We start from the raw sequence: 27978 nt of genomic DNA, 5'->3' as shown, positions 1-27978 counted from the left end.
GCTCAGTTAATGTCGGCGCTCAGGTGGGCGGGCGGGGTTTGTTGGTAGTGGGGATTGGGGTAGGAGGGGTGTATATTGTAGCGGTCCGGAAGAGTTAGTGCTGCAAGGGATTCTGGGTATTTGTGCTGTTGTGTTTATGTTGTGTTACGGTGCGGATGTTCTCCCAAAATGTGTTTGTTATTTTTGTTTGGTGTGGGTTCACAGTGTGGCGCATATTTGTAACAGTGTTAAAGTTGTTTATATGGCCACCCTCAGTGTGACCTGTATGCTGTTGATCAAGTATGCCTTGCATTTACATACATGTGTGTAGAAGCCACATATATATTACGTGACTGGGTCGGCAGGCTGTTTGTGAGGGAAAACAGACTTGACGACAGGTTGTAGAGGACGCTAAAGACAGTGCCTTTAAGGCACACCCCCAATATTCTTGTCCGGGGGGAATTCGGTAGAATGGTTGCACCGGGAGATTTTCGGGAGGGGCACTGAAATTCGAGAGTCTCCCGGGAAATCGGTGGCACCGCTGTATAACACCGGCGGGCCAGATCTAATGTTAATTTGATATTGCCTCAAGGGCCAAATGAAATTACACGGGCCTGCGGGCCAGAGTTTGACACCCATGGCCTAAGTGTACGCCTTCAGCTAAAAGTCCTGCGTGAGAACGTATACTCGAATATTACGATATAGTCATTTTCTATATCGCACAGAGACAAACCCGCGATATATCGTATATATCGATATATCGCCCAGCCCTACTTCAGACGTATCAATGTGAACCTAAACTAGCCATCGTAATATTGACTGACATAACTGAAGAAGGACAAACGAGTAGAAACAGTTCTGTTGACAGGGACCAAGCAAATGTCACCAAACTGAAAAATGAATCACTCCCCTCTATCCCGCCGTTAAAACCAAAGATTGGCCTTAAAGTCCAAAATCTCATGAACAAACATATATGGACTGTCATACATTCACCAACACACATACACATACACCAAACTCATTTAGTGAGGTAAAATGACCATTTAATTGATTTTAACCCTGTTTTCTTCTCAGTGCAGCACAAAACAAGCCAATTAAGTATTTCAATGCATTAAAGTTCATTGACAGGAACAACAATTACAACCGGAGACTTAACCGCTATACACTTTATCGGCTACCTGTACCCAAGGTTGCGAAATGTGAAAATCCCAGCAAGAACAAAATGCAGTGGTACCTTAACTTAATTGTGTTTGGAGATAAGAGCTGTCTTTTAGCAAATTGTTATGCATTAAGAGGCACGGCAAGTTTATATATAAGCACAATTTGCACGCAAAGCGATTCAAAGTGCGTTACAGAACATTAAAAGAAGGCCAAAATAAAAAATATAGTCATATTTCAAATTAAATCCAGAAAATAATTACGATTAAAATCAATCAAGGACTCAGTTGTCATATACACAATTAAATAAATATCTTTTCAACCTGAATTTGAACCATGCCAACGTTGTATATGTATGTATTTTAATATGTACAAACCCTGTCTCCATATGAATTGGGAAATTGTGTTAGATGTAAATATAAACGGAATGCAATGATTTGCAAATCCCTTTCAACCCATATTCAGTTGAATGCAGTACAAAGACAAGATATTTGATGTTTAAACTCATAAACAAATAATAATTAACTTAGAATGTCATGGCCGCAACACGTGTCAAAGTAGTTGAGAAAGCGCATGTTCACCACTGCGTTACATCACCTTTTCTTTTAACAACACTCAATAAACGTTTGGGAACTGAGGAAACTAATTGTTGAAGCTTTGAAAGTGGAATTCTTTCCCATTCTTGCTTTATGTAGAGCTTTAGTCGTTCAACAGTTTGGGGTCTCCGCTGTCGTATTTTACGCTTCATAATGCGCCACACATTTTTGATGGGAGGCAGGTCTGGACTGCATGCGGGCCAGGAAAGTACTCGCACTCTTTTACTACGAAACCACGCTGTTGTAACACGTGGCTTGGCATTGTCTTGCTGAAATAAGCAGTGGCGTCCATGATAACGTTGCTTGGATGACAACATATGTTGCTCCAAAACCTGTATGGACCATTCAGCATTAATGGTGCCTTCACAGATGTGTAAGTTACCCATGCTTTGGGCACTAATGCACCCCCATACCATCACAGATGCTGGCTTTTGAACTTTGCGCCTATAACAATCTGGATGGTTATTTTCCTCTTTGTTCCGGAGGACACTACGTCCACAGTTTCCAAATATAATTTCAAATGTGGACTCGTCAGACCACAGAACACTTTTCCACTTTGCATCAGTCCATCTTAGATGAGCTCAGGCCCAGCGAAGCCAGCGGCGTTTCTGGGTGTTGTTGATAAATGGGTTTTGCTTTGCATAGCAGAGTGTTAACTTTCACTTACAGATGTAGCGACCACCGGACATGTCCTCTTTTGCTAGCATGCTAGCAGCGATTGGGCTAGGATAGACTGACCATACGTCCTCTTTTCACGGGACATGTCCTCTTTTGCGGGGCTGTCAGGGCAGAGTTTCTTAAATGCCTCAAATGTCCTGCATTTTGAGTTTTGGTTGCATGTATTAACAATGTACGTTCAGGGTTAAGAAGGGGTAAAAAAAAAAAAAATTGTGCGCGCAGCAGCATTCGTGAGGGAGGGGCAGAGAGCGAGAGAGTTATGATAAACGCGCATGCGTCTCCAGGCTCTGCTTTCTACCCATAGATTTATCCGATTAAATTTGTTATTATCCATAGCAGGGGTGTCAAAAGTGTGTGCGGCCCACAGCTAAAGTTTTAAAGGCCCACAGAACATTCTAAAACTACAATTAAAATAAACAAAAAAATATCAAAAGTGAAATAAAAAAGCTTGAAGGTTAAATGTAATTTAGAAAAAGTTGCAATGTTGACAAATAAAACAAAGCTGTTTTTTTTTCTTTCAAACTGTCATTGCTCAAAACATAATATTAAATCAAAATCAATGTTATTAGGAATTATTGACCTATCCAAGGTTCCGATTACTTCACATCAAATATTCCAGTAAGAAAATTATTTTTGGTGGAAGATTTTGCAAATTTGGTAAATAAATAACCCAAAAAATTATATTTTGTCGTGTTCCTACTGTAGCGAAAATGAACCGAACCGTGACCTCTGAACCGAGGTACGTACCGAACCAAAATGTTTGCGTACCGTTAAACCCCTAATATATACCGTATTTTCCGCGCTATAAGCCGCCCCGTGTTATAAGCCGCACCTTTAATGATTGGCATATTTAAAAACTTTGTTAACCTATAAGCCGCACCCGGTCATAATCTGCGCCTACTCTGCGCTAAAGGGAATGTCAAAAAAACAGTCAGATAGGTCAGTCAAACTTTAATAATACAAACCAGTGTGCAAATGTGCAATCACAATAGTAACACTCAAAATATAATGTGCAAATGTGCAATCACAATAGTAACACTCCAAATATAATGTGCAAATGTGCAATCACAATAGTAACACTCAAAATGTGCAAATGTGCAGTTACAATAGTAACACTCAAAATGTGCAAATGTGCAATCACAATAGTAACACCCAAAATATAATGTGCAAATGTGCAATCACAATAGTAACACTCAAAATATAATGTGCAAATGTGCAATCACAATAGTAACACTCAAAATGTGCAAATGTGCAATCACAATAGTAGCACCCAAAATATAATGTGCAAATGTGCAATCACAATAGTAACACTCAAAATGTGCAAATGTGCAATCACAATAGTAACACCCAAAATATAATGTGCAAATGTGCAATCACAATAGTAACACCCAAAATATAATGTGCAAATGTGCAATCACAATAGTAACACCCAAAATATAATGTGCAAATGTGCAATCACAATAGTAACACCCAAAATATAATGTGCAAATGTGCAATCACAATAGTAACACCCAAAATATAATGTGCAAATGTGCAATCACAATAGTAACACTCAAAATGTGCAAATGTGCAATCACAATAGTAACACTCAAAATATAATGTGCAAATGTGCAATCACAATAGTAACACCCAAAATATAATGTGCAAATGTGCAATCACAATAGTAACACCCAAAATATAATGTGCAAATGTGCAATCACAATAGTAACACTCAAAATGTGCGAATGTGCAATCACAATAGTAACACTCAAAATATAATGTGCAAATGTGCAATCACAATAGTAACACTCAAAATATAATGTGCAAATGTGCAATCACAATAGTAACACTCAAAATATAATGTGCAAATGTGCAATCACAATAGTAACACCCAAAATATAATGTGCAATCACAATAGTAACACCCAAAATATAATGTGCAAATGTGCAATCACAATAGTAACACTCAAAATATAATGTGCAAATGTGCAATCACAATAGTAACACTCAAAATATAATGTGCAATCACAATAGTAACACCCAAAATATAATGTGCAAATGTGCAATCACAATAGTAACACTCAAAATATAATGTGCAAATGTGCAATCACAATAGTAACACCCAAAATATAATGTGCAATCACAATAGTAACACCCAAAATATAATGTGCAATCACAATAGTAACACCCAAAATATAATGTGCAAATGTGCAATCACAATAGTAACACTCAAAATATAATGTGCAAATGTGCAATCACAATAGTAACACCCAAAATATAATGTGCAATCACAATAGTAACACCCAAAATATAATGTGCAAATGTGCAATCACAATAGTAACACCCAAAATATAATGTGCAAATGTGCAATCACAATAGTAACACCCAAAATATAATGTGCAATCACAATAGTAACACCCAAAATATAATGTGCAAATGTGCAATCACAATAGTAACACTCAAAATGTGCAAATGTGCAATCACAATAGTAACACTCAAAATATAATGTGCAAATGTGCAATCACAATAGTAACACTCAAAATATAATGTGCAAATGTGCAATCACAATAGTAACACCCAAAATATAATGTGCAATCACAATAGTAACACCCAAAATATAATGTGCAAATGTGCAATCACAATAGTAACACCCAAAATATAATGTGCAATCACAATAGTAACACCCAAAATATAATGTGCAAATGTGCAATCACAATAGTAACACTCAAAATATTGCTGAGCAATAGCAACATCAATAACTCAACTTTGCTCGAACGTTAATGTCACAGCACGCAAAATAAACATTTAAAACTCCCTTTCAGAAGTTATTCCTCATCAATAAATCCCTCGAATTCTTCTTTTTCGGTGTCTGAATTAAAAAGTTGGACGAATACGGCATCCAAAATGGCGGGCTCCGTCTCGTCGAAATCATCAGAGTCAGTGTCGCTGTTGTTGTCCGGCAGTTCCATGAATCCTGCCTTCCGGAAAGCTCGGACCACAGTTGAGACCGATATATCCGCCCAGGCATTTACAATCCACTGGCAGATGTTGGCGTATGTCGTCCGGCGCTGTCTCCCTGTTTTAGTGAAGGTGTGTTCGCCTTCGGTCATCCATTGTTCCCACGCCATTCGCAGTCGAGCCTTGAATGCCCTGTTGACACCAATATCCAGTGGTTGGAGGTCTTTGGTTAATCCACCCGGAATGACGTCGAGTGTTGTATTAGTGTGCTTTACTTGTTTCTTGACACCATCTGTGATGTGGGCACGCATGGAGTCGTAAATCAACAGGGACGGAGCTGCGTGAAAAAAGCCACCCGGTCTCTAAACGTAAACTTCTTTCAACCACTCGCTCATCTTTTCTTCATCCATCCATCTCTTCGAGTTAGATTTTATGATGACGCCGGCTGGAAAGTTTTCTTTTGGCAAGGTCTTCCTTTTGAATATCACCATGGGTGGAAGTTTCTGCCCATTAGCATGGCAAGCTAGAACCACAGTGAAGGACGACTTCTCATTCCCTGTGGTGCGAATATTTACCGTTCATGCTCCCGTTTTATCCACAGTGCGGTTCACAGGAATGTCAAAAGTCAGTGGAACCTCGTCCATGTTGATAATGTGCTCTGGCCGGATCTTTTTTTCAGCTATCTTGTTTTTACAATATGCGCGGAAAGTAGCCAGCTTTTCTTGAAAGTCTTTTGGCAGTTGCTGTGAAATAGTAGTCCGTGTGCGGATGGAGAGAATGCGTCTTTTCATGAACCGGAAACACCAAGAAGCACCTCCTTTAAAATCATCCAAGTGAAGTTCGCTTGCTAGCGCTGTTGCCTTCATTGGAATAGTGATGGTACTGACACTTCTGCTTGCTGCTCTCTGCTCAACAACCCACTGTTCCAGTTTTTCCTCCAACTGTTGCCATCTTGCTTTGTTCCCTCGGAAACTCTGTGTTGTCTTCTTTACTTGGCGCAGTTCTTCTTGTTGCTTCCTCGATCTGCGCACCATTGATTCATTGATGTTCAATTCTCTCGCTGCTGCTCTCTTTCCGTGTTCTTCTGCATGACGAATTGCCTTGAGTTTGAATTCTGCGTTGTACGCGTCTCTTAGTAGGAGCCATTTTGTGGTCGTCTTTACAGAAACACACAAATGAAATGAATCGGATTAGCCGCGCGCTTCTTCTTCTACGGGGGCGGGTGCTTACCTTGGCGGTTGCATACCGTAGAAGAAGAAGCGCTTCCTCTTCTACGGGGAAAAAGTTGGCGGCTGTTTACCGTAGTTGCGAGACCTAAACTTTATGAAAATAAATATTTATATTAATCCATATATAAGGCGCACCGGGTTATAAGCCGCACTGTCACCTCGTGAGAAAATTTGTGTTTTTTAGGTGCGGCTTATAGCGTGGAAAATACGGTATATATATATTTATATATTACATTAAGTCAGCTTTCAGCTCCTTCCAAATCCTGTTCGCTCAATGCAACCCATCCATCCATCCATCTTCTTCCGATTATCCGAGGTCGGGTCACGGGGACAGCGGCCTAAGCAGGCAAGCCCAGACTTTCCTCTCCTCAGCTACTTCGTCCAGCTCCTCCCAGGGGATCCTGAGGCATTCCCAAGCCAGCCGGGAGACATAGTCTTCCCAACGTGTCCTGGGTCTTCCCCGTGGCCTCCTACCGGTTGGACGTGCCCTAATTACCTCCCTCGGGAGGCGTTCGGGTGGCATCCTGACCAGATGCCCGAACCACCTCATCTGGCTCCTCTCGATGTGGAGGAGCAGCGGCTTTACTTTGAGTTCCTCACGGATGACAGAGCTTCTCACCCTATCTCTAAGGGAGAGACCCGCCACAAGGCGGAGGAAACTCATTTCGGTCGCTTGTACCCGTGATCTTAACCTTTCGGCCAATACAACCCCCAAGTCAAAAAGTGTGGATACCCCTGATCCAATGCTGCTAATTCTAAAGACAAACCAAACTGATTTTCATTGTTCCTGCGACAATAGACATATATTTTATTCATAACCGCTTCTATGGACGTGAATGGAATGGAATCAGATGTAGGAAAGGAAAAGCCAAGCCCACTTGTGGAGAGAATGTTCATGATGCTGCATGAGGAGTGAACTGGAACTAAGAGCGCTTATTAAAGCCATTGTCTGTTCACAGAAAACAAAGAAAAAATTGTAAACAGTTGAGTAATGAATTTTGCAGCATAATAAAAAGATTTTCTGTCAATGTGAGTAATCACCTCCCGCGGTAAATATTCAGTTTTTTAATGCAAGGCTAGTTTCGGCTGACACAAGTATTTATTCTGAGAGAAAATGCGATAAAGACGTGTTGTTCCTTTGTGCATAGACTCTTCATCATCACCAGGATTCCCAAACAAAAGACCCGCCTGGTGATGTTTCCAGGTCATATTTGTTTATGCAAGCTCCTTTCCTCCGAGCCTTGCCTCGTCTTGCCAATTATTCCCAGTTAGCATGGAAGCACTGACACTGGTAGCACCTGAGCTGCGATTGAAGGGAAAAGTTTATGCCTCTGGATTTCTTCTTTGTTACTTTTACATTTCATTTTCAGACAGAACCTGTGGGCTGTGTCACGTTGATAGTTTAGCAGCCCTTGAACCAAACACTGAGCTAAGTGCTACAGTGTATAGCCTAATATAGTCAATAGTGTATTGTACTATTATGTAATAAAGTAATGTGTACTATCATGTAGAGGAGTGTAGTAGAATAAAATAGAATGAACTTTATTGTCATTATATTTGCATATAACGAGATTAAAGAATCCAATTTAACGTGCGGTAGTGGGAACAAATATGGGGTGAAATAAATGACATAAGAGGTAAAAAGGAAAAACTAACAATTGAAATAAACAGACTACTATCCAATAAAAATAATAAGCAATCCTGTACAATATACAAAACACTATAGAAGTACAAAATACTGTACAATATACAGTACAATATATAATTAGGGATGAGTACCGTTCACATTCGAACCGATACGGTACCAATTCCCAGTACCTGGGAAACCATACCAGTACCCAACGGTACCAATTTTGAGTGTTTTTTGGTGAGTTAATAAATATTCATTGTTTTTGATGATACAACATTTTTATTGCAACATTTAAAACAGTTGTTATATCTTGTTTAGTTATCACATTTTGGAGTGTGTTGGTATGACATTAAGTTGCAAGAGCAGGAGGTTACATGGCAATAGTGTATACCGTTAATTCTGGACTATAGGCCACTACTTTTTTCCTAGGCTTTGAACCCTGCGGCTTATAAAACGGTGTGGCTAAAAAATGGATTTGTCTTCAACCAATCAGTCAATTAGGTCTGGGCAATATGGACTTTTATTAATATCTCGATATTTTTGGGCCATGTCACGATACATATCTGGATATTTTGCCTTAGCCTTGAATGAACACTTGATGCATATAATCACAGCAGTATGATGATTCTATGTGTCTACATTAAAACATTCTTCTTCATACTGCATTAATATATGTTCATTTTAAACTTTCATGCAGAGAGGGAAATCACAACTAAGTCAATTGACCAAAAGTGTATTTATTAAACAGTTATTAAGCAGTGGCAGAAACATTTGTCATTTCAAAACAAAGTTCAAGATTGTCAGACATTTTAAAACAAGCTATGAGTGCACTTTTGTGCATGATGTCACTAAGATGACGTATCAAAACAACACGAAAAAAAAGAGCACTTTTTGTGCAGAACGCCACTACAATTGTTTAAAACAAATAAAGTGCACTTTTGTGTACGATGTCACACAAGATATTTCAATAAGTGTCAAATAAAAATGAGCTGCAGAATAGGAAATCTGCGGACGTTATCTCCTTCTGTTGTTGATTTTTTTTTCATACGGTGTTGATCTTGAAATAGATGCTTCGGCATTTTGTGGGTGAGATGTTGACTTGCAGTTTCGCGCACTCTTAATTCTCTAGCGGGTGACTTTTCAAATGATGCTACAAATTAGCTCTTGTGCTACTTTTTGTAGCAACGCTTTTGCCGTATAAATGTTCAACATATTCCCGCTTTAAGCCAAACCACCGCCAGATGATAGACACAGTGCTGTTTTTCTTGGAAATTAATTCTTCCTCCATTTGTTACCAGATTTGCACCTTCTCTCTCTCGTATTACCACTCGTGTAGCTGCCTCTCTGCTCGGCGTTTGACGTTGCACGCGTGACGTATGTAAGAAGGTGCGCTTGCAGTCTGTTAGAAGGAGAGACAAGAAAGAGTAAGAAACGCATGCAGTGTAATGCCCGCAGCTGAAAGCAACTACGTGAGAACGTATACTCGAATATCACGATTTCGTCATTTTCTATATCGCACAGAGACAAACCCGCGATATATCGAGTATATCGATATATATCGCCCTGCCCTACAATCTATCAATCAAAGTTAATTTACATAGCCCTTAATCACAAGTGTCTCAAAGGACTGCACAAACCACAATGACATCATCGGCTCAGATCCCACATCAGGGCAAGAAAAAACTCAGCACGGGGTCCATCGTCTAAGCCAGTGGTTCTCTACCTTTTTTCAGTGATGTATCCCTGTGATCATTTTTTTAATTCAATTACTCCCTAATCAGAGCAAAGTATTTTGGGACAAAAAAGATTAAAAAAAAGATAAAGAAGTAAAACACAGCACTATGTCATCAGTTTCTGATTTATTAAATTGTATAACAGTGCAAAATATTGCTCATTTGTAGTGGTCTTTCTTGAACTATTTGGAAAAAAAGATGTAAAAATAACTAAAACCTTGTTGAAAAATAAACAAGTTATTCAATTATAAATAAAGATTTCTACACATAGAAGTAATCATCAACTTAAAGTGTCCTCTTTGGGGATTGTAATAGAGATCCATTTGGATTCATGAACTTAATTCTAAACATTTCTTCACAAAAAAAGAAGTTTTGAACATCAATATTTATGGAACATGTCCACAAAAAATCTAGCTGTCAACACTGAATATTGCATTGTTGCATTTCTTTTCACACTTTATGAACTTACATTCATATTTTGTTGAAGTGTGATTCAATAAATATATTTATAAAGGATGTTTGAATTGTTGCTATTTTTAGAATATTTAAAAAAAAAATCTCACATACCCCTTGGCATACCTTCAAGTACCCCCAGGGGTACGCGTACCCCCATTTGAGAACCACTGGTCTAATTTATAGTAGATTAATAATTCATTTTCTACCACTTCATAATGTTGACAAATTAAGAGAATGGAGAATGACACAATATGTTACTGCTTATGTCAGCTGACTAAATTAGGAGCCTTTGTTTGCTTACTTACTAATAAAAGACAAGTTGTCATGTATGTTCACTATCTTATTTAAGTACAAGCCTGCAATAATAAATATATGTTTAATGTACCCTAAGATTTGTTGTTAAAATAAAGCCAATAATGCTATTTTTTGTGGTCCCATTTATTTAGGAAAAGTACCGAAAAGCATAGAAAAAAATGTTGGACCGGGACAACACTACATGCTACTGGAACTATCTTACCGGGGAGAGTGAGATACCGCGTTTTCCTGATGTCCGACATGTGTCTGCTTTAAAGGGGAACATTATCACCAAACATATGCAAGCATCAATATACACCTTGATTTTGCAGAAAAAAGACCATATATTTTTTCAACCGATTTCCGAACTCTAAATGGGTGAATTTTGGCAAATTAAACGCCTTTCTGTTTATCGCTCTTTTAGCGATGACGTCAGAACGTGACGTCACCGAGGTAACACACCCGCCATATTCATTTTCACATTACAAACACCGGGTCTCAGCTCTGTTATTTTCCGTTTTTTCGACTATTTTTTGGAACCTTGGAGATATCATGCCTCGTCAGTGTGTTGTCGGAGGGTGTAACAACACTAACAGGGAGGGATTCAAGCTGCACCACTGGCAAGAAATCTGCTGCCAGACCCCCATTGAATGTACTAGAGTGTCTTCACATTTTACCGGCGATGCTAAGACAGACATGGCACAGAGATGTATGGATAACCTGCAGATGCATTTAGCAACGATTAAGTCAACGAAATCACAAAGGTGAGTTTTGTTGATGTTGTTGACTTATGTGCTAATCAGACATATTTGGTTATGGCATGACTGCCAGCTAATCGATGCTAACATGCTACGCTAATCGATGCTAACATGCTATTTACGCTAGCTGTATGTACATTTGAAACTAGATACCCACATTTAATGCGAAACAAACACTTACCAATCGACGGATTTAAGTTGCTCCAGTGTCACAAGATGCGAAAGTCCTGATCGTTTGGTCCACACATTTTACCGGCGATGCTAATAAGGCAGCCATGCTATGGGCCACTTCATTAGGTACACCCACGCTATGGCCGAAAAGCGTCAATAGCGATTCGCTCAATAACTTCAATTTCTTCTTCAATTTTGTTTTCGCTATCTGCCTCCATACTCCGACCATCTGTTTCAATACATGCGTAATCTGTTGAATCGCTTAAGCCGCTGGAATCCGAGTCTGAATCCGAGCTAATGTCGCTATATCTTGCTGTGGTAACCGCCATGTTGTTTGTATTGGCAGCCCTGTATGACCTCACAGGGAAATGGATAGTGGTTTCGAAGATAGCCAAAATAAGGCACTTTAAAGCTTTATTTAGGGATATTCCGGGACCGGTAAAATTTGGAAAAAAACTTCAAAAAATACAACATTGTTTTTAACCCTTTTGAAATTGTGATAATGTTCCCCTTTAAATGTTCCGGCATCACAGACGTACTGACATGAAAAACAAGGTCCGCCTTGCGAACTGAGCAAGTTATCCACATTCTGGACGTGTTTAGTTTTGACTTGGTTGTCGTGTTGTTCACAATGTATCGTAACTGGGACCAATGATGCTTTCTAATTAGAATGCATGGGAGACGCAGGACACGTACTTGGCAGCGTCGTGTGTCGACTCACCTGTTGGTCGCTCACATCGCGTTAAGCTGATCCTTGTTTGAGGAAACAATCCTCAAATGTCTCCAGCTTGAACTTCTAGAATTCTTTTGTGAATCGGAAGAATGAAGCCTGGGTCTATTTCTGACCTGCCGGTGGTTTTATTTATCACCGAGATTCTGATTATTCCATTTTCCCTTCCGCTCTCCTCCTCGGCTCCTGTCTCGCCGTCAGATCTCTTTGGCTCCTGCAATATGCCGCATAAAGCGCTTAATCTCCCAGCCATCCCGAAACGAAGCAGACATCTGAAGGAACAGACGATAGGTTTGATTTTCCTCAAAAAAAAAGATGACTCTCGCTGGCTCCTGGCTGTAAATTTGGGTTTGGAACCATCTTGGATGGTTTTATTCTTGTCAAATGCGTGCTGGCAGCAGCATTGCATCAGTCCTTAGTGCCTGTAGGATGTGTCGCACCTACAATTTAAGAGTTTGCAACGTAAACCGCTGTCAAGAAAACATATTTATAACATAAACATAAGCTATTCTTTTAGATTATAAGAAATGCCTCGACCGTTTTTAAAATTACAAATCCATTAGAGGTGCGGTTAGCAGCCGGCTCCCAATTGAAAGGTTTTAGGACAAAAAATGTAACAACCCTACCAATAATTTACACTTGTTTTTATAATTATATTCGGTATTTTTCCGACCATAACACTCACCGGATTATAAGGCGCATTAAATGGGTCATGTTCTGATATTTTTGTTCATTTAAACCATGTGTGTCAAACTCTGGCCCCCAGGCCAAAACTGGCCCGCCGTGTAATTTCATTTGGCCCTTGAGGCAATATCAAATTAACATTAGAACTGGTCCGCCGGTGTTATACAGAGGTGCCACTGTAACACCGCATTCACCGATTTCCCGGGAGACTCTCGAATTTCAGTGCCCCTCCCGAAAATCTCCCGGTGCAACCATTCTCCCGAATTCCACCCGGACAACAATATTGGGGGTGTGCCTTAAAGGCACTGTCTTTAGCGTCCTTTACAACCTGTCGTCAAGTCTGTTTTCCCTCCTCACAAACAGCGTGCCGACCAGTCACGTAATATATATGTGGCTTCTACACACATGTATGTAAATGCAAGACATACTTGATCAACAGCATACAGGTCACACTGAGGGTGGCCATATAAAGAACTTTAACACTGTTACAAATATGTGCCACACTGTGAACCCATACCAAACAAAAATAACAAACACATTTTGGGAGGACATCCGCACCGTAACACAACAGAACATATACCCAGAACCCCTTGCAGCATTAACTCTTGCGGACCGCTACAATATACACCCCCACTACCAACAAACCCCGCCCGCCCACCTGAGCCCCGACATTAACTGAGCAGTAAAAAGGCCTGAATGGTTGTTTTATTTTTAAATGTATTAGCCTGTGGAAAAAGTTAATGTTGATATTTACCTCAGAAGGCTGCAAATACAAAAGAGGCATTCATTTTTTATTTAAATTTGATTTGATATGCCATTGATATTTTTTAATTATTATTGTTATTATTATTTGAAACTCAATTTTGCATGTCACTATAAAGTTATATAAGCCTTGCTTGTTCAATATTCAATGCAAAACTTGTTTGGGTCCCTATTAAAAGGTTAATTTGTTCAACCTCGGCCCGCGGCTTTGTTCAGTTTTAAATTTTGGCCCACTCTGTATATGAGTTTGACACCCCTGATTTAAACACTTATTTGTGGTCTACATCAGTGGTCCCCAACCACCGGGCCGTGTCCCGGTACCGGTCTGCAGACCGATTAGTACTTGGCCGCACAAGAAATTAAAAAAAATAAATAAATTATATTATTATTTTATTATTATTTGCAGAAAAAATAAAGTTTATGAGTTTGAACATCAAATATCTTGTCTTTGTAGTGCATTCAACTGAATATGGGTTGAAAATAATGTGCAATTTCCCAACTCATATGGAAACGAGGTTTGTATGTTCTCTATATCCAACATGATGTATTATTCTAACTGATCTCTTTGTAACACATTTAGTGAATGAAGCGCACATTTGTAGTTGTTTCCCCATATTTCTGCAGAATAACTGACTCGTGAAAGTGCTCCCTCAACAGTTAAGATGTGCAATATACTGAATGTCCTTTTCAAAATACTGTGTCTAAAAATAAATCTCGATATCATGTCCTAAAATGTCAGCTCTCGCAGTAAAGAATCTAGTAGCATCCCAGAGAGGCATGTAGGTGATCTGGGGTCACCTTGTCAACGACAGATAACATGCTTTTTTTTTATTGCCAGCTTTAATTTCAAGGGTATGCGTCTTTATCCTTGAATTTAAATGACTTCTTGCAAATGTAGCCCCTCATGAATATGCAAATATAATCCTATATAGATAGTAGACCAAGCAGTATGTGGTTTTAGCCCGACTTTTGTGGGGGAGTCGTTTGATTGTTTTTATCTTCTCGCATCAAAACGCACACCGCAGCACCCGAAGTTCTGTCGAACCCGCTGACCTTTTCTTGTAAGTCGAGCCCGTTTCCTGTTTTTTTGCTTTCTCCGCACCCGAGAGCTCATGATTCGGGGTCGCTCCCGTGGCCTTTAAGTTCATTTGGGGACACCGGCAGAGAGTGAACTGCAGCAACTCTTTAACATTTGAAAGAGCTGCTTGGAAGGTATCAAAGTGTCCTGGTTTGCACCCAGAAACTCTGGATGGATAATAATGGACATAAAAAAAAACCTACCGATGAGTTAATAATGAACATGTGGAAAATGTGAAGTGTGATTAAAAAATATATAAACACTATATTGCCAACAGTATTTGGCCACCCATCTGTCCTAATCATTTGGCACAGGTGTATAAAATCAAGCACTAAGGCATGGAGACTGTTTCTACAAACATTTGTGAAAGAATGGGCCGCTCTCAGTGATTTCCAGCGTGGAACTGTCATAGGATGCCACCTGTGCAAACAAACCCAGTCATGAAAAAATATCCTCACTCCTAAATATTCCAAAGTCAACTGTCAGGAGTCAACTGTTGCCAGGAGAACGGTACATTTCGGACTGCATTGAGCCCAGTGTGAAATTTGGTGTAGGAGGAATTATGGTGTGGGGTGGTTTTTTAGGAGTTGGGCTTGGCCCCTTAGTTACAGTGAAATTTATTTTGAATGCGCCAGATTTGAATTTTTCCTAAAGGAATCAATAAAGTACTATCTATCTATCCATCCATCCATCCATCCATCTATCAATCAATCAAAACATTTTGGACAATTCCATGCTCTCAACCTTGTGGGAATAGTTTGGAGCGGGCCCCTTCCTCTTCCAACATGACTGTGCACCGGTGCACAAAGCAAGATCCATAAAGACATGGATGACAGACTCTAGTGTGGATGAACTTGACTGGCCTGCACAGAGTCCTGACCTGAACCCGATCGAACACCTTTGGGATGAATTAGAACGGCGACTGAGAGCCAGACCTTCTCGATCAACATCAGTGTGTGACCTCACCAATGTACTTTTGGAAGAATGGTGGAAAATTCCTATAAACACACGCCGCAACCTTGTGGACAGCCTTCCCAGAAGAGTTGAAGCTGTAATAGCTGCAAAAGTTGGACCCACATCATATTGAACCCTATGGGTTAGGAAGGCTGCGATGAGGTGGCGACTTGTCCAAGGTGTGAATGCCTTCTGCCCGAATGCAGCTTAGATAGGCTCCAGCACCCCCCGTGACCACAAAAAGGGACGGATGGATGGATGGGTTAGGAATGGGATGGCACTTCAAGTTCATATGTGAGTCAAGGCAGGTGGCCAAATACTTTTGGCAATATAGTGTATCAACAATTTAAATATATTTAAAGAAATACATTTGTAAATTATATATTATCAATATAGAATTTAAATTGTATTTGAAAAATAAAGTGCACTTTCGTGCATGATGTCACACAAGATATTGCCGTAACTGTCAAATATAAATTAGCTTTGATTGATTGATTGAAACTTTTATTAGTTGATTGCACAGTACAGTACATAATCCGTACAATTCACCACTAAACGGTAAAACCCCAATACATTTTTCAACTTTTTTTAGTCGGGGTCCAAGTTCATCAATTCCTGGTTATCTCCTTCTGGTGTTGATTTTTTTTTTTTCATACAGTGTTGATGTGGAAATGGTTGATTCGGCATTTTGTTGGTGTGGCACCGAACGGAGATGTTGACAATGCAGTTTCAAGCACTTTTCATTCTCTAGCTGGTGACTTTTCAAATGATGCTACACATTAGCAGTGCTGCTACTTTTAGGAGCAACGCTTTTGCCGCATAAATGTTGAACATATTCCCGCTTGAATTCAAACCACCGCCAGACGATGCTCCCTGTGCTGTTTTTCTTGGGAATTTATTCTTCGTTCATTTGTTACCAGATTCGCACCATCTCCTGAAGGAATCAATAAAGTACTATCTATCTATCTATCCATCTGTCTATCTATCTATCTATCTATCTATCCATCCATCCATCCATCCATCCATCCATCCATCCATCCTCTCTCTCTCTCTCTCTCTCTCTCACTCTCTCTCTCTCTCTCTCTCTCTCTCTCTCTCTCTCTCTCTCTCTCTCTCGTTTTACCACACACACCTCACCGTTAACATCACAGCTAATGTTACCATGACGCTAACCATGTTACACGCGTCACGTATGTAAGAAGGTGCGCTTGTTTTTACGTCTCAGTGAGAAGTAGAGACAAGAAAGAGTGGGAAACGCTTGTAGTTTAATGCCCGCAGCTAAAATCAACTGTGTGAGAACGTATACTCGAATATCATGGCATAGTCATTTTCTATAACGCACAGAGAAAAACCTGTAGTATATCGATATATCGCCCTGTCAGGTGGTATTTTGTCACAATCATGTGGAAAGGGAGAGATACTCAGGTCAGTGACCATGATGTGTGCTTTCTCATCACCACAATCACAGCATGCACTTATATGACCCAATCCAAACAACCTTTCTAATTCATGGTGCGGGAAAAAAAATTAAACCAGCACAGAAAGTCAACACACATGCTTTGATTGATTGATTGATTGAAACTTGTATTAGTAGATTCCACAGTACAGTACATATTCCGTACAATTGACCACTAAGTGGTACCACCGGAATGAGTTTTTCAACTTTTTTAAGTCGGGGTCCACGTAAATCAATTCATGCTCACACATAACACAACCTGCTCACTGAACTTTGGAACAATTACCGTATTTTTCGGACTATAAGTCGCAGTTTTTTTCATAGTTTGGCCGGGGGTGCGACATATACTCAGGAGCGACTTATGTGTGAAATTATTAACACATTACCGTAAAATATCAAATAATATTATTTAGCTCATTCACGTAAGAGACTAGACGTAGAAAATTTCATGGGATTTAGGAGTGAAAGATTGTTTGGTAATCGTCTAGCATGTTCTATATGTTATAGTTATTTGAATGACTCTTACCATAATATGTTACGTTAACATACCAGGCACCTTCTCAGTTGGTTATTTATGCGTCATATAACGTACACTTATTCAGCCTGTTGTTCACTATTCTTTATTTATTTTAGTTGCCTTTCAAATGTCTATTCTTGGTGTTGAGTTTTATCAAATTAATTTCTCCCAAAAATGCGACTTATATTCCAGTGCGACTTATATGTTTTTTTTCCTTCTTTATTATGCATTTTCGACAGGTGCGACTTATACTCCGAAAAATACGGTATAAAAAAATAACATCCCGTCTGAGGAGTGTGAGCAGGATCCTGGGTGTCTGGAGAAGGTGACTATTGGGACATGAAAGGCCTACTGAAATGAGATTTTCTTATTTAAACGGGGATAGCAGGTCCATTCTATGTGTCATACTTGATCATTTTGCGATATTGCCATATTTTTGCTGAAAGTATTTAGTAGAGAACATCGACGATAAAGTTTGCAACTTTTCGTGCTGATAAAAAAGCCTTGCCTTTACCGGAAGTCGCTGACGATGACTTCACAAGGGTGAGGGCTGCTCACGTCCTCACATTGTTTTTAATCGGAGCCTCCAGCAGCAAGAGCTATTCGGACCGAGAAAACAACAAATTCCCCATTAATTTGAGCGAGGATAAAAGATTCCTGGATGATGATATTGATAGCGAAGGACTAGAAGAAAAAAAATAAAGTTAAAAAAAAAGGCGATTGCATTGGGACGGATTCAGATGTTTTTAGACACGTTTACTAGGATAATTCTGGGAAATCCCTTATCTTTCTATTGTGTTGCCAGTGTTTTAGTGAGATTAAATAGTACCTGATAGTCGGAGGGGTGTGTCCACGGGTGTCTTGACGCGGCATAGCTCGGTTGGTAGAGTGGCCGTGCCAGAAACTTTAGGGTTCAAGGTTCGATCCCTGCTTCCGCCATCCTAGTCATTGCCGTTCTGTCCTTGGGCAAGACTGTTTACCCACCTGCTCCCAGTGCCACCCACACTGTTTTAAACGTAACTTAGATATTGGGTTTGACTATGTAAACCGCTTTGAGTCACCAGAGAAAAAGCGCTATATAAATATAATTCACTTCACTTCTCTGAGGGAAGTCACGGCAGCTGCATGGACGGCGCAAGCTCAGTTGATCTCCGGTAAGAGGCGACTTTTTAACCACAATTTTTTCACTGAAACCTGCCGGTTGACAAGTGGTCAGGATCCATGTTCGCTTGACCGCTCTGTTCCATAGTAAAGCTTCACCTCCTGGAATTTTAAACAAGGAAACACTGTGTTTGTGTAGCTAAAGGCTAAAGCTTCCCACCTCCATCTTTCTACTTTGACTTCTCCATTATTAATTGAACAAATTGCAAAAGATTCAGCAACACAGATGTCCAGAATACTGTTTAACTGCGCGATGAAAGGAGCCGACTTATAGCCGCAAATGGTGCCGCGCTAATATGTCCCCTGCAACCCGAGACGTCACACGCACGCTTCATCATTCCGCGACGTTTTCAACTAGAAACTCTGCGGGAAATTTAAAATTGTAATTTAGTAAACTAAAAAGGCCGTATTGGCATGTGTTGCAATGTTAATATTTCATCATTGATATATAAACTATCAGACTGTGTGGTCGGTAAGAGTGGGTTTCAGTAGGCCTTTTGGGACAATGATATCAAAAAAATAAAAACAACATCCCGTCTGAGGAGTGTGAGCAGGAACCTGTGTGCTAGTCAGTGTATGGAATAAGATAGACGCCACCTTCGGAGCCCGCTGTTATTTTCTCATCTGCCGGGCAGCCAATCAGCTTAACGACGAGATTTGGCTGCGAGCGAAGTGTCGCAGGAGCACACAGGAAGACGGCAGGAAGGAGGTGTGTAATTATAGCTTATGCACACCGCCATGAGAGTTGTTTTGCCCAGACAAAATTAAGTGGGGGGGAAATAAAATGTGGACATAAAAAGAGCGCAGCGCACCAAGTGTAGTGCGATATGCAGAATGTCGACAGTGTCTCCGTGTTCGTTTGTTGGGTGAAGAAGTGGTGGCTTGCTCCGTGGGGTAATCCTGCAGACGCCAGCGATCAAACTAACTGCATTCAGGTGTTGAGCTCATATCCCGAGGGACGCATTGTGGTTCCTGTAACAGTACTGCATATGCTTCCCATCAGATGCCCCCCCACACTTAGCTGCGCACACAGGTCTTAGCACCTCTTGCGGCGTCCCCTCTGACTGACCTTTAGCTGCGCAGCCCCCCAACCCCCCAACTCCCGTCTGAGATTAATTTTCCTCCTCCATCTCCTGGCTGTGAATAACCTTACCGTCTGTGAGCGTTTAGCTCCTTACGTCTGACTTCCAGATATCCTTTCCTGACTCCAACGCCCTCCCATTGGCCCCCGCGGGTGCCTTTGTATTGGCCTCGATAGTCCAACAGCCATTTGTCAAACTAACAGAACGTCAGGTGATGAATTTGTCGGAAAGCCTTAACAAGACGCAGGAAACGACTAAAACCAGTGAAGGCGTCATCAAGAACGAGGCACACTAGCAGGCGACAATGGAAGGGAGAATGAGGGTTTATTCGACTAATTTTTGGCGGCTTTTATCCAAAAAGACACTGAGGGCTACAAAATAAGACTGTGTATACAATTAGTAGTCAGTGTCCGCCCTGAGATTGGCCTCGATAGTCCAATAGCTATTTGTCAAACTAACAGAATGTCAGGTGATGAATTTGTCGGAAAGCCTTAACAGGACACCAGGAATGACTAAAACCCTGCATTGAAGGTGTCGTCAAGAACGAGGCACACTAGTAGACGACAATGGAAGGGAGAATGAGGGTCTCCCCGACTTGCTTTTGGCGGCTTTTATCCAAAAGGACACTGAGGGTTACAAGAAAAGACTGTGTATACCATTAGTGGTCAGAGTGTCCGCCCTGAGATTGACCTCGATAGTCCAATAGCCATTTGTCAAACTAACAGAACGTCAGGTGATGAATTTGTCGGAAAACCTTAACAGGACGCCGGGAATGACTAAAACCAGTGCATTGAAGGCGTCGTCAAGAACGAGGCACACTAGTAGACGACAATGGAAGGGAGAATTACGGTCTCTCCGACTTTCTTTTCAGGGCTTTTATCCAAGAGGACACTTAGGGCTGCAAAAAAATGACTGCGTATGCCATTAGTGGCCTTGTGGTTTGAGTGTCCGCCGAGAAATTGGCCTCGATAGTCCAATAGCCATTTGTCAAACTAACAGAACTCTTAGGTGACGAATTTGTCAGAAAGCCTTAACAGGACGCAGGGAACGACTAAAACCTGTGCATTGATAGCGTCTTTAAAAAACAAGGACATGCGAGCAGACAACAATGGAAGGGTGAATAAGGGTCTCTCCGATTTACTTGTTGCGGCTTTTATCCAAGAGGACACTGAGGGCTGCAAAAAAAATGACTGTGTAAACCATTAGTGGCCTTGTGGTTAGAGTGTCCGCCCTGAGATTGGCCTCGATAGTCCAATTGCCATTTGTCAAACTAACAGAACTCTCAGGTGATGAATTTGTCAGAAAGCCTTAACAGGACGCAGGGAACGACTAAAACCAGTGCATTGAAGGCGTCGTCAAGAATGAGGCACACTAGCAGACGACAATGGAAAGCAGAATGAGGGTCTCTCCGACTTACTTTTGGCGTCTTTTATCCAAGAGGACACTGAGGGCTGAAAAAAAATGACTATGTATACCATTAGTGGCCTTGTCCGATTGTCCGCCCTGAAATTGGTAGTATATCAATATAGTCATATCAAAAGACTATAAAAATGGGATCCATTACCTCCCTTCTTGTCACTCAGCATCAAGGGTTGGAATTGGGGGTTAAATCACCAAAAATGATTCCCGGGCGCAGCCACTGCTGCTGCTCACTGCTCCCCTCACCTCCCAGGTGGTGGGATAAGGGGATGGGTCAAATGCAGAGAGTAATTTCACTACACCTAGTGTGTGTGAGACTATCAGTGGTACTTTATCTTTTTTAATATATTTCATACGCTCTATGTACACCAAGGGTGTCAAACGTAAGGCTCATGGGCCGGATCAGGCCCGCAAACAGGTTTTATCCGGCCCGCGGGATGAGTTTGCTAAGTATAAAAATGAGCCGAAATTTTTGAATGAAAGAAACAGCTGTTCTAAATGTGTCCACTAAATGTCGCAATAGCAATTATTTGTATTTATGTAGATTATGCTACATATGTAAAAAAAAGAAAAACATGATGTTAGTACATAAGTCGAGGAAAACGATCAAACAACATAAATAACATACTGTAATTAGATTTTATAGTTTTTTTCTATCTTGATAAATTGAAAATTACCACCAATGAATTCACTGATGACCTTTATCACATACATTATTCAGAAAGTATAAATAACGACAAATAATGGTAGAATACTATTAACTGCAACATGTAAGTGTAAAAAAAAAAACAACAACATGATGATTTGTACATTTTCAGAATGTGTTCTATTTTTGAACAAAGGAAACACTCTGAAGTTGTCTTTATTTCTGAGTTATCGTGCCGTGATTTTTGCAGTACGGCACACTTGGGAGTGGATTTTTTTCCATGTGTCCCCCCATCTAAAATGAGTTTGACACCCCTGATTTACACCCTTCTATACCAAGGGGAGTCCAAACTACGGCCCGCCAACTTCTTCAATTTGGCCTGTGAGATTTCCTGAGGTTAATAGGGAATCTTGCAGACAGGGAGATCACATTCATTTTAAAAGTATGACAACTTTGATGCTGCTTTTTGTCGTTATTGAGTGAACAACATGAGTTTTTCAGGTCAAATACTTTTAAATTATGCTCTAAATAGACGAAGCGCAGCATTGACTTATATGACCTAATGCAAACAAGCTTCCCTAGTCAGGGTGCAAAACGAAAATAAATCTAACCAACTGAACTTTGGATATTATATTCACCCCCAAAAAATTTAAATACACCCATTTAAATCCATTACAAGGCATGATGGGAAAAAGGCCAGAACACTCTTCACACTTACCAGAAACAGAAACAGAAGTTTCCATGGTTGGCGCATTTTCACTGCTGATACTTCCGTTTGATTACAAATTGATGATGTCATCACGGATGGCTTTCACATTAAGTTAAAAATTTAAAGTACCCATGATTGTCACACACACACATGAGGTGTGGCGAAATATTCTCTGCATTTTACTCTTAATATCCAATTATATTAATTATTTATTCATCATATTAATATAATATGTACATATATATATATATATATATATTATATATTATACATTATACTGTCGTGGTCAAAAGTTTACATACACTTGTAAAGAACATAATGTCATGGCTGTCTTGAGTTTCCAATAATTTTTACAACTCTTAGTTTTTTGTGATAGAGTGATTGGAGCACATGTTGATCACAAAAAACTTTCATGAAATTTCAATCAGTCAATGAATCAATGTTTACTTATATAGCCGTAAATCTCCAGTGTCTCAAAGGGCTGCACAAGCCACAACGACATCCCTGGCTCACATTCTACAATTTGGTTCGTTTATGAATTTATTATGGGTCTACTACAAAAGTATACATACAGCAATGTTAATATTTGCTTACCTGTCACTTGGCAAGTTTCATTGCAATTACGCGCTTTTGGTAGCCATCCACAAGCTTCTGGCAAGCTTCTTGTTGAATGTTTGACCACGCCTCTTCACAAAATTGGTGCAGTTCGGCTAAATGTGTTGGTTTTCTGACATGGACTTGTTTCTTCAGCATTGTCCACACGTTTAAGTCAGGACTTTGGTAAAACCATTCTAAAACCTTAATTCTGGCCATTCCTTTAACTACTTTTGACGTGTGTTTGGGGTCATTGTCCTGTTGGAACACCCAACTGCGCCCAAGACCCAACCTCCGGACTGACGATTTTAGGTTGTCCTGAAGAATTTGGAGGTAATCCCCCTTTTTCATTGTCTCATTTTCTCTCTGTAAAGCACCAGTTTCATTGGCAGCAAAACCACCACCACGCTTGACGGTAGGAATGATGTTCCTGGGATTAAAGGCCTCACCTTTTCTCCTCCAAACGTATTGTGGCCAAACAGCTCCATTTTTGTTTTATCTGACATCACATGGACAAAGATAAGACCATCTGGAGTAAAGTTTTGTGGTCAGATGAAACAAATTGAGCTGTTTGGCCACAAAACCCAGCAATATGTTTGGAGGAGAAAAAGATTCACGGACGGAGCCTCGCTAGGCGCGACTCGCCGGTGAGAAGCACCGCAAAGTAACAAAAACTCAGAGGATAAAAGATGATTGCAAAACCGAATTTCTCAAGCCACTATGCCTAATTTGTTGGAAAGGGAGGGCAAAAGTAGTAGTCGCCGACTGTTACACATCGGTTCCCATAACTCCATGGTCAACGTCAGGACACCAGGGACATGGTTTGTTTGGAAGGCATTTTCTAAAAAAAAAATAAAAAGACCGATTTGTCCTCCATTTTTGAGCTGAATCAAAATCAGATCATCGAAACAGTCAGTGGTGTACTTAGAGACTCGTCGGAAACAAATCCAAAGCACCCTCAAATGCTAAAGCGTGCACTTCACGTTTACAATCAAGACTCCAGTTGGTCCTAAAAGTATTCAAATACTGAGGCACGGATTAGATCGTCCCCTGAAAGAAGCATCCTCCACTGATTATGGACTCCTCCAATCACGTTCCTCATGGATGATCTAGGGGCCGACGAAGTTATCTGCTTGGGATAAGTGATTGCCGCCTTGCAAGGAGACCTTACTCTTGAGACAATCAAACAGAAGGTTCCATTCTGTCACTATTCATGTTTGCTTTGGCTTTTGATGAAAATGACTTTCTTCAAGGAGGGTGATTTAAACCAGGGGTGTTGACTGCATTCAAAGTGACCACATATACTTATACATGTGGGTGTGTGTGTGTGTGTGTGTGTGTGTGTGTGTGTGTGTGTGTGTGTGTGTGTGTGTGTGTGTGTGTGTGTGTGTGTGTGTGTGTGTGTGTGTGTGTGTGTGTGTGTGTGTATATATATATATATAAATATGTATGTGTATATATATGTGTGTGTATATCGTATTTCCTTGATTAGCTGCCGGGGCGCTAATAATTTTAAGACCTCTTCTCACCCCTGCACTTACCAAGGGCATGCATTAAAAAATTGAGCGTGATTAAAAAAAAAATTTAATAAATAATTATTCTGCGGCTGCGGCCCGGTGGCTGGGGACCACTGCTCTACAACGTGTCATCGCGCCCACCTTTGCACCATGCTGTTTGCATGCCGATAGGATCTATGCATTTCGCTGCTTCTCATACGAGATTGCAATGCAGACTTGGTCAACAGCCATATCGTTTACACTGATGGTTGTGATATAAACAACTTTAAAACTCTTACTAATATGCGCCACACTCTGTGAACCCTAACCAAACAAGAATAACAAACACATTTTTGGAGAACATTGGCTCTGTAACACATTATAAACGCAACATAAGAATTACCCAGAATTCCAATGCATCCATGACTCTTGGCTATATTATACACGCGCCCCCAACCCCGCCCACGTCAAACGACGCACGGAGAGGAGGGGGCGGGGGGATGTGGGTTTGGTGCTAGCGGGTGTATAATATAGCCAAGAGTCATGGATGCATTGGAATTCCGGGTAATTCTTATGTTGCGTTTATAATGTGTTACAGAGCCAATGTTCTCCAGAAATGTGTTTGTTATTCTTGTTTGGTTAGGCTTCACAGAGTGTGGCACATATTAGTAAGAGTGTTAAAATTGTTTTATATCCCAACCATAAGTGTGATCTGTATGGCTGTGGAACAAGACCCCTGGTTTACACACAGTAAAAGCAAAAAAAAACCTCTTCCGGCGGTAAAAGTAAGCATGCGCTAATAAATTTGGGGAGCGAGTTTTACCCGGCGGTAATTCAAGGGAGGCGCATATTACATGCCCGGCGGCTATTCAAGAAAATATGGTATATTTGTATATATATGGTGTGCATGTGTATATATATATATATATATATATGTGTGTGTGTATATATATAAATGTATCTACATATGTATATATATATGTGTGTATATATATATAAATATACATACACACATATATATATATGTGTGTATGTATGTATGTATATGTACATCTATATATACATATATATTTATGTATGTATATATACGTATATATGTATATATACACAAATATGTATATACATATAGTTGAGTATATATATGTGTATATTATGTATGTATATGTATATATGTGTATACTGTATGTGTATACTGTATATGTATGTATACTTATGTGACTATATATGTGTGTTTACGTATTATAATGAATATATAATAAATCATTAATATAATTTAATATTAAGAGTATGTGTAAGTTCAACTCCTTGTTTGCTTCTATGACAACCTCTTTAAAGTTTTGTAATCAATGAGAAATATCAAGCAGCTAAAAGTCAAACATGGATAAGTGTGCGTGCAGAAAGCGTTTTACATTTTTCCCATCATTCCTTGCAATGGATTTAAATGGGTGTTACTTAAAAAAAAAATGATGGTGAGGGGATAGTTTAAAAAAATATATTTTTCCCAAAGTTCAGTGAGCAGGTTGTGTATGTGAGCACGTGTGTTGACTTTTTGTGCTGGAGGGATATTTTTTTTCTGCACCATGACTAGGAAAGGTTGTTTGGATTGGGTCAAATACGTGAATGCTGGGTTTGTGATGATGAGAAAGCACACATCATGGTCACTGACCTGAGTTTCTCTCACTGTCTACACGATTGTGACAAAACACCACTTGTAAGACCTGTGAGTATTTTAATTCAATATGAAAACACCCAACACGGACATGTTGCTTATTGAAATAGAACTTGTGCCGTCGTCTCACGGGCCAAATTGAAGATGACAGAGGCTTCTATGGACCCCCCTGTTTTAAACATTTTTGCAACCTTTTCTTTGTATTTCATGTTTTTCTTAGTACCTCTGGAAAATTTCCTCAAATGCCACAAATGATTTTGTTTCAGTTATTGTTCAGGGTAACAATGTCAGCTACACCCCCCACCGTCCCCCCTTCCCTTAGTTTGATGTATTACAGAGCCGAGGCGTTCCTTTTTATTATTGAGCCCGATGGAACAGGCATTATTCAAATGTTGGCATTTCAAGCACGTTTTCAATAATTTAACATCTCTCAATTGGCGCCGCGGCTCCCTTCCCTTCATGTAATAGTAAAATGTTGTTATAATGCCTTTCCTCGTGTCTTCCAAAGGAAGACGTCCCAACAGTTTCATCTTCACATGATGTTCTTGCTGCAGCTTAATAATTGATTGGTTTGTTCTGCGGCGAATGGATTTTCCAACTTTTCCGTGCTTCTTTTGAACAGACCTACCACCTCCGGCCACCAGAGACCGCCCTCCGGGCTGTAAGACGGTGTTTGTCGGCGGCCTGCCGGAGAACGCCACCGAGCAGCTCATCATGGAGGTGTTCGGACAGTGTGGCGACATCACCGCCATCCGCAAGAGCAAGAAGAACTTCTGCCACATTCGGTTCGCCGAGGAGTTCAATGTGGACAACGCCCTCTTCCTCTCCGGTTAGTAAAATCTTTGATGTTGATGTTCTTTTATGGCGTGTTCTTACTCACGCACAATCAGTCTGTCACGGAAATGACATCAAGCTGGCCGGTGAGTACATTCCCAAACATTTTGCAGAACAAAGATCTTCTCAAATAGAAAATATTTGACAAGGTTGGTCAAGACAGAAACGTGGTCCCGTCAAACATAGACAATCTTACATTTGCAGGGTAGGTCCTAAAAAATACTGTGAAGTACTCCTATGAAATAGAGGATCTTTGACTAGTATTTTTGCAGTAGGCCCTTCAAGACTGAAAAGTAATCTGGTCACATGTAGAATAGACAATCTTTGACCAACTTTTTCCTATAGCTTTAAAATTGTTCCCTTAGATATCAGGGTTGTCCCAATGCCAATGATTAAGTAGATTTACCGAAATGTATATCGATGCTTTTCAATACTTTTCGAAGTAAAGGGAATGTCGACATCTGGACCGATCATTCCTTTCCATTGAAGTTTTAGCACAGGGGTGCCCATTACGTTGATCGCGGACGGTGTGTTAGTCGATCGCCAGACAGGCATTTAAAAAAAAAGAC

General features: G+C 40.3%; 1 protein-coding gene across 7 annotated transcripts in view; it reads left to right on the top strand.

Annotated features, from left to right (window-relative positions):
- enox2 (ecto-NOX disulfide-thiol exchanger 2) overlaps window positions 1-27978 on the top strand; it is a 505472-nt gene that overhangs the window by 353032 nt on the left and 124462 nt on the right. For all 7 annotated transcript variants that reach the window (XM_061891605.1, XM_061891604.1, XM_061891603.1 and 4 more), the window contains one exon: window positions 27198-27404. In XM_061891605.1, the coding sequence (XP_061747589.1) occupies window positions 27198-27404 (207 nt within the window). The remainder of the gene's footprint in view (window positions 1-27197; window positions 27405-27978) is intronic.

This window comes from Nerophis ophidion, linkage group LG29, assembly GCF_033978795.1.
Source record: "Nerophis ophidion isolate RoL-2023_Sa linkage group LG29, RoL_Noph_v1.0, whole genome shotgun sequence".
NCBI classification, from domain to species: domain Eukaryota; kingdom Metazoa; phylum Chordata; class Actinopteri; order Syngnathiformes; family Syngnathidae; genus Nerophis; species Nerophis ophidion.
The sequence above is the reverse complement of the archived record's forward strand: the minus strand, read 5'-3'. Positions and strand labels throughout refer to the sequence as shown.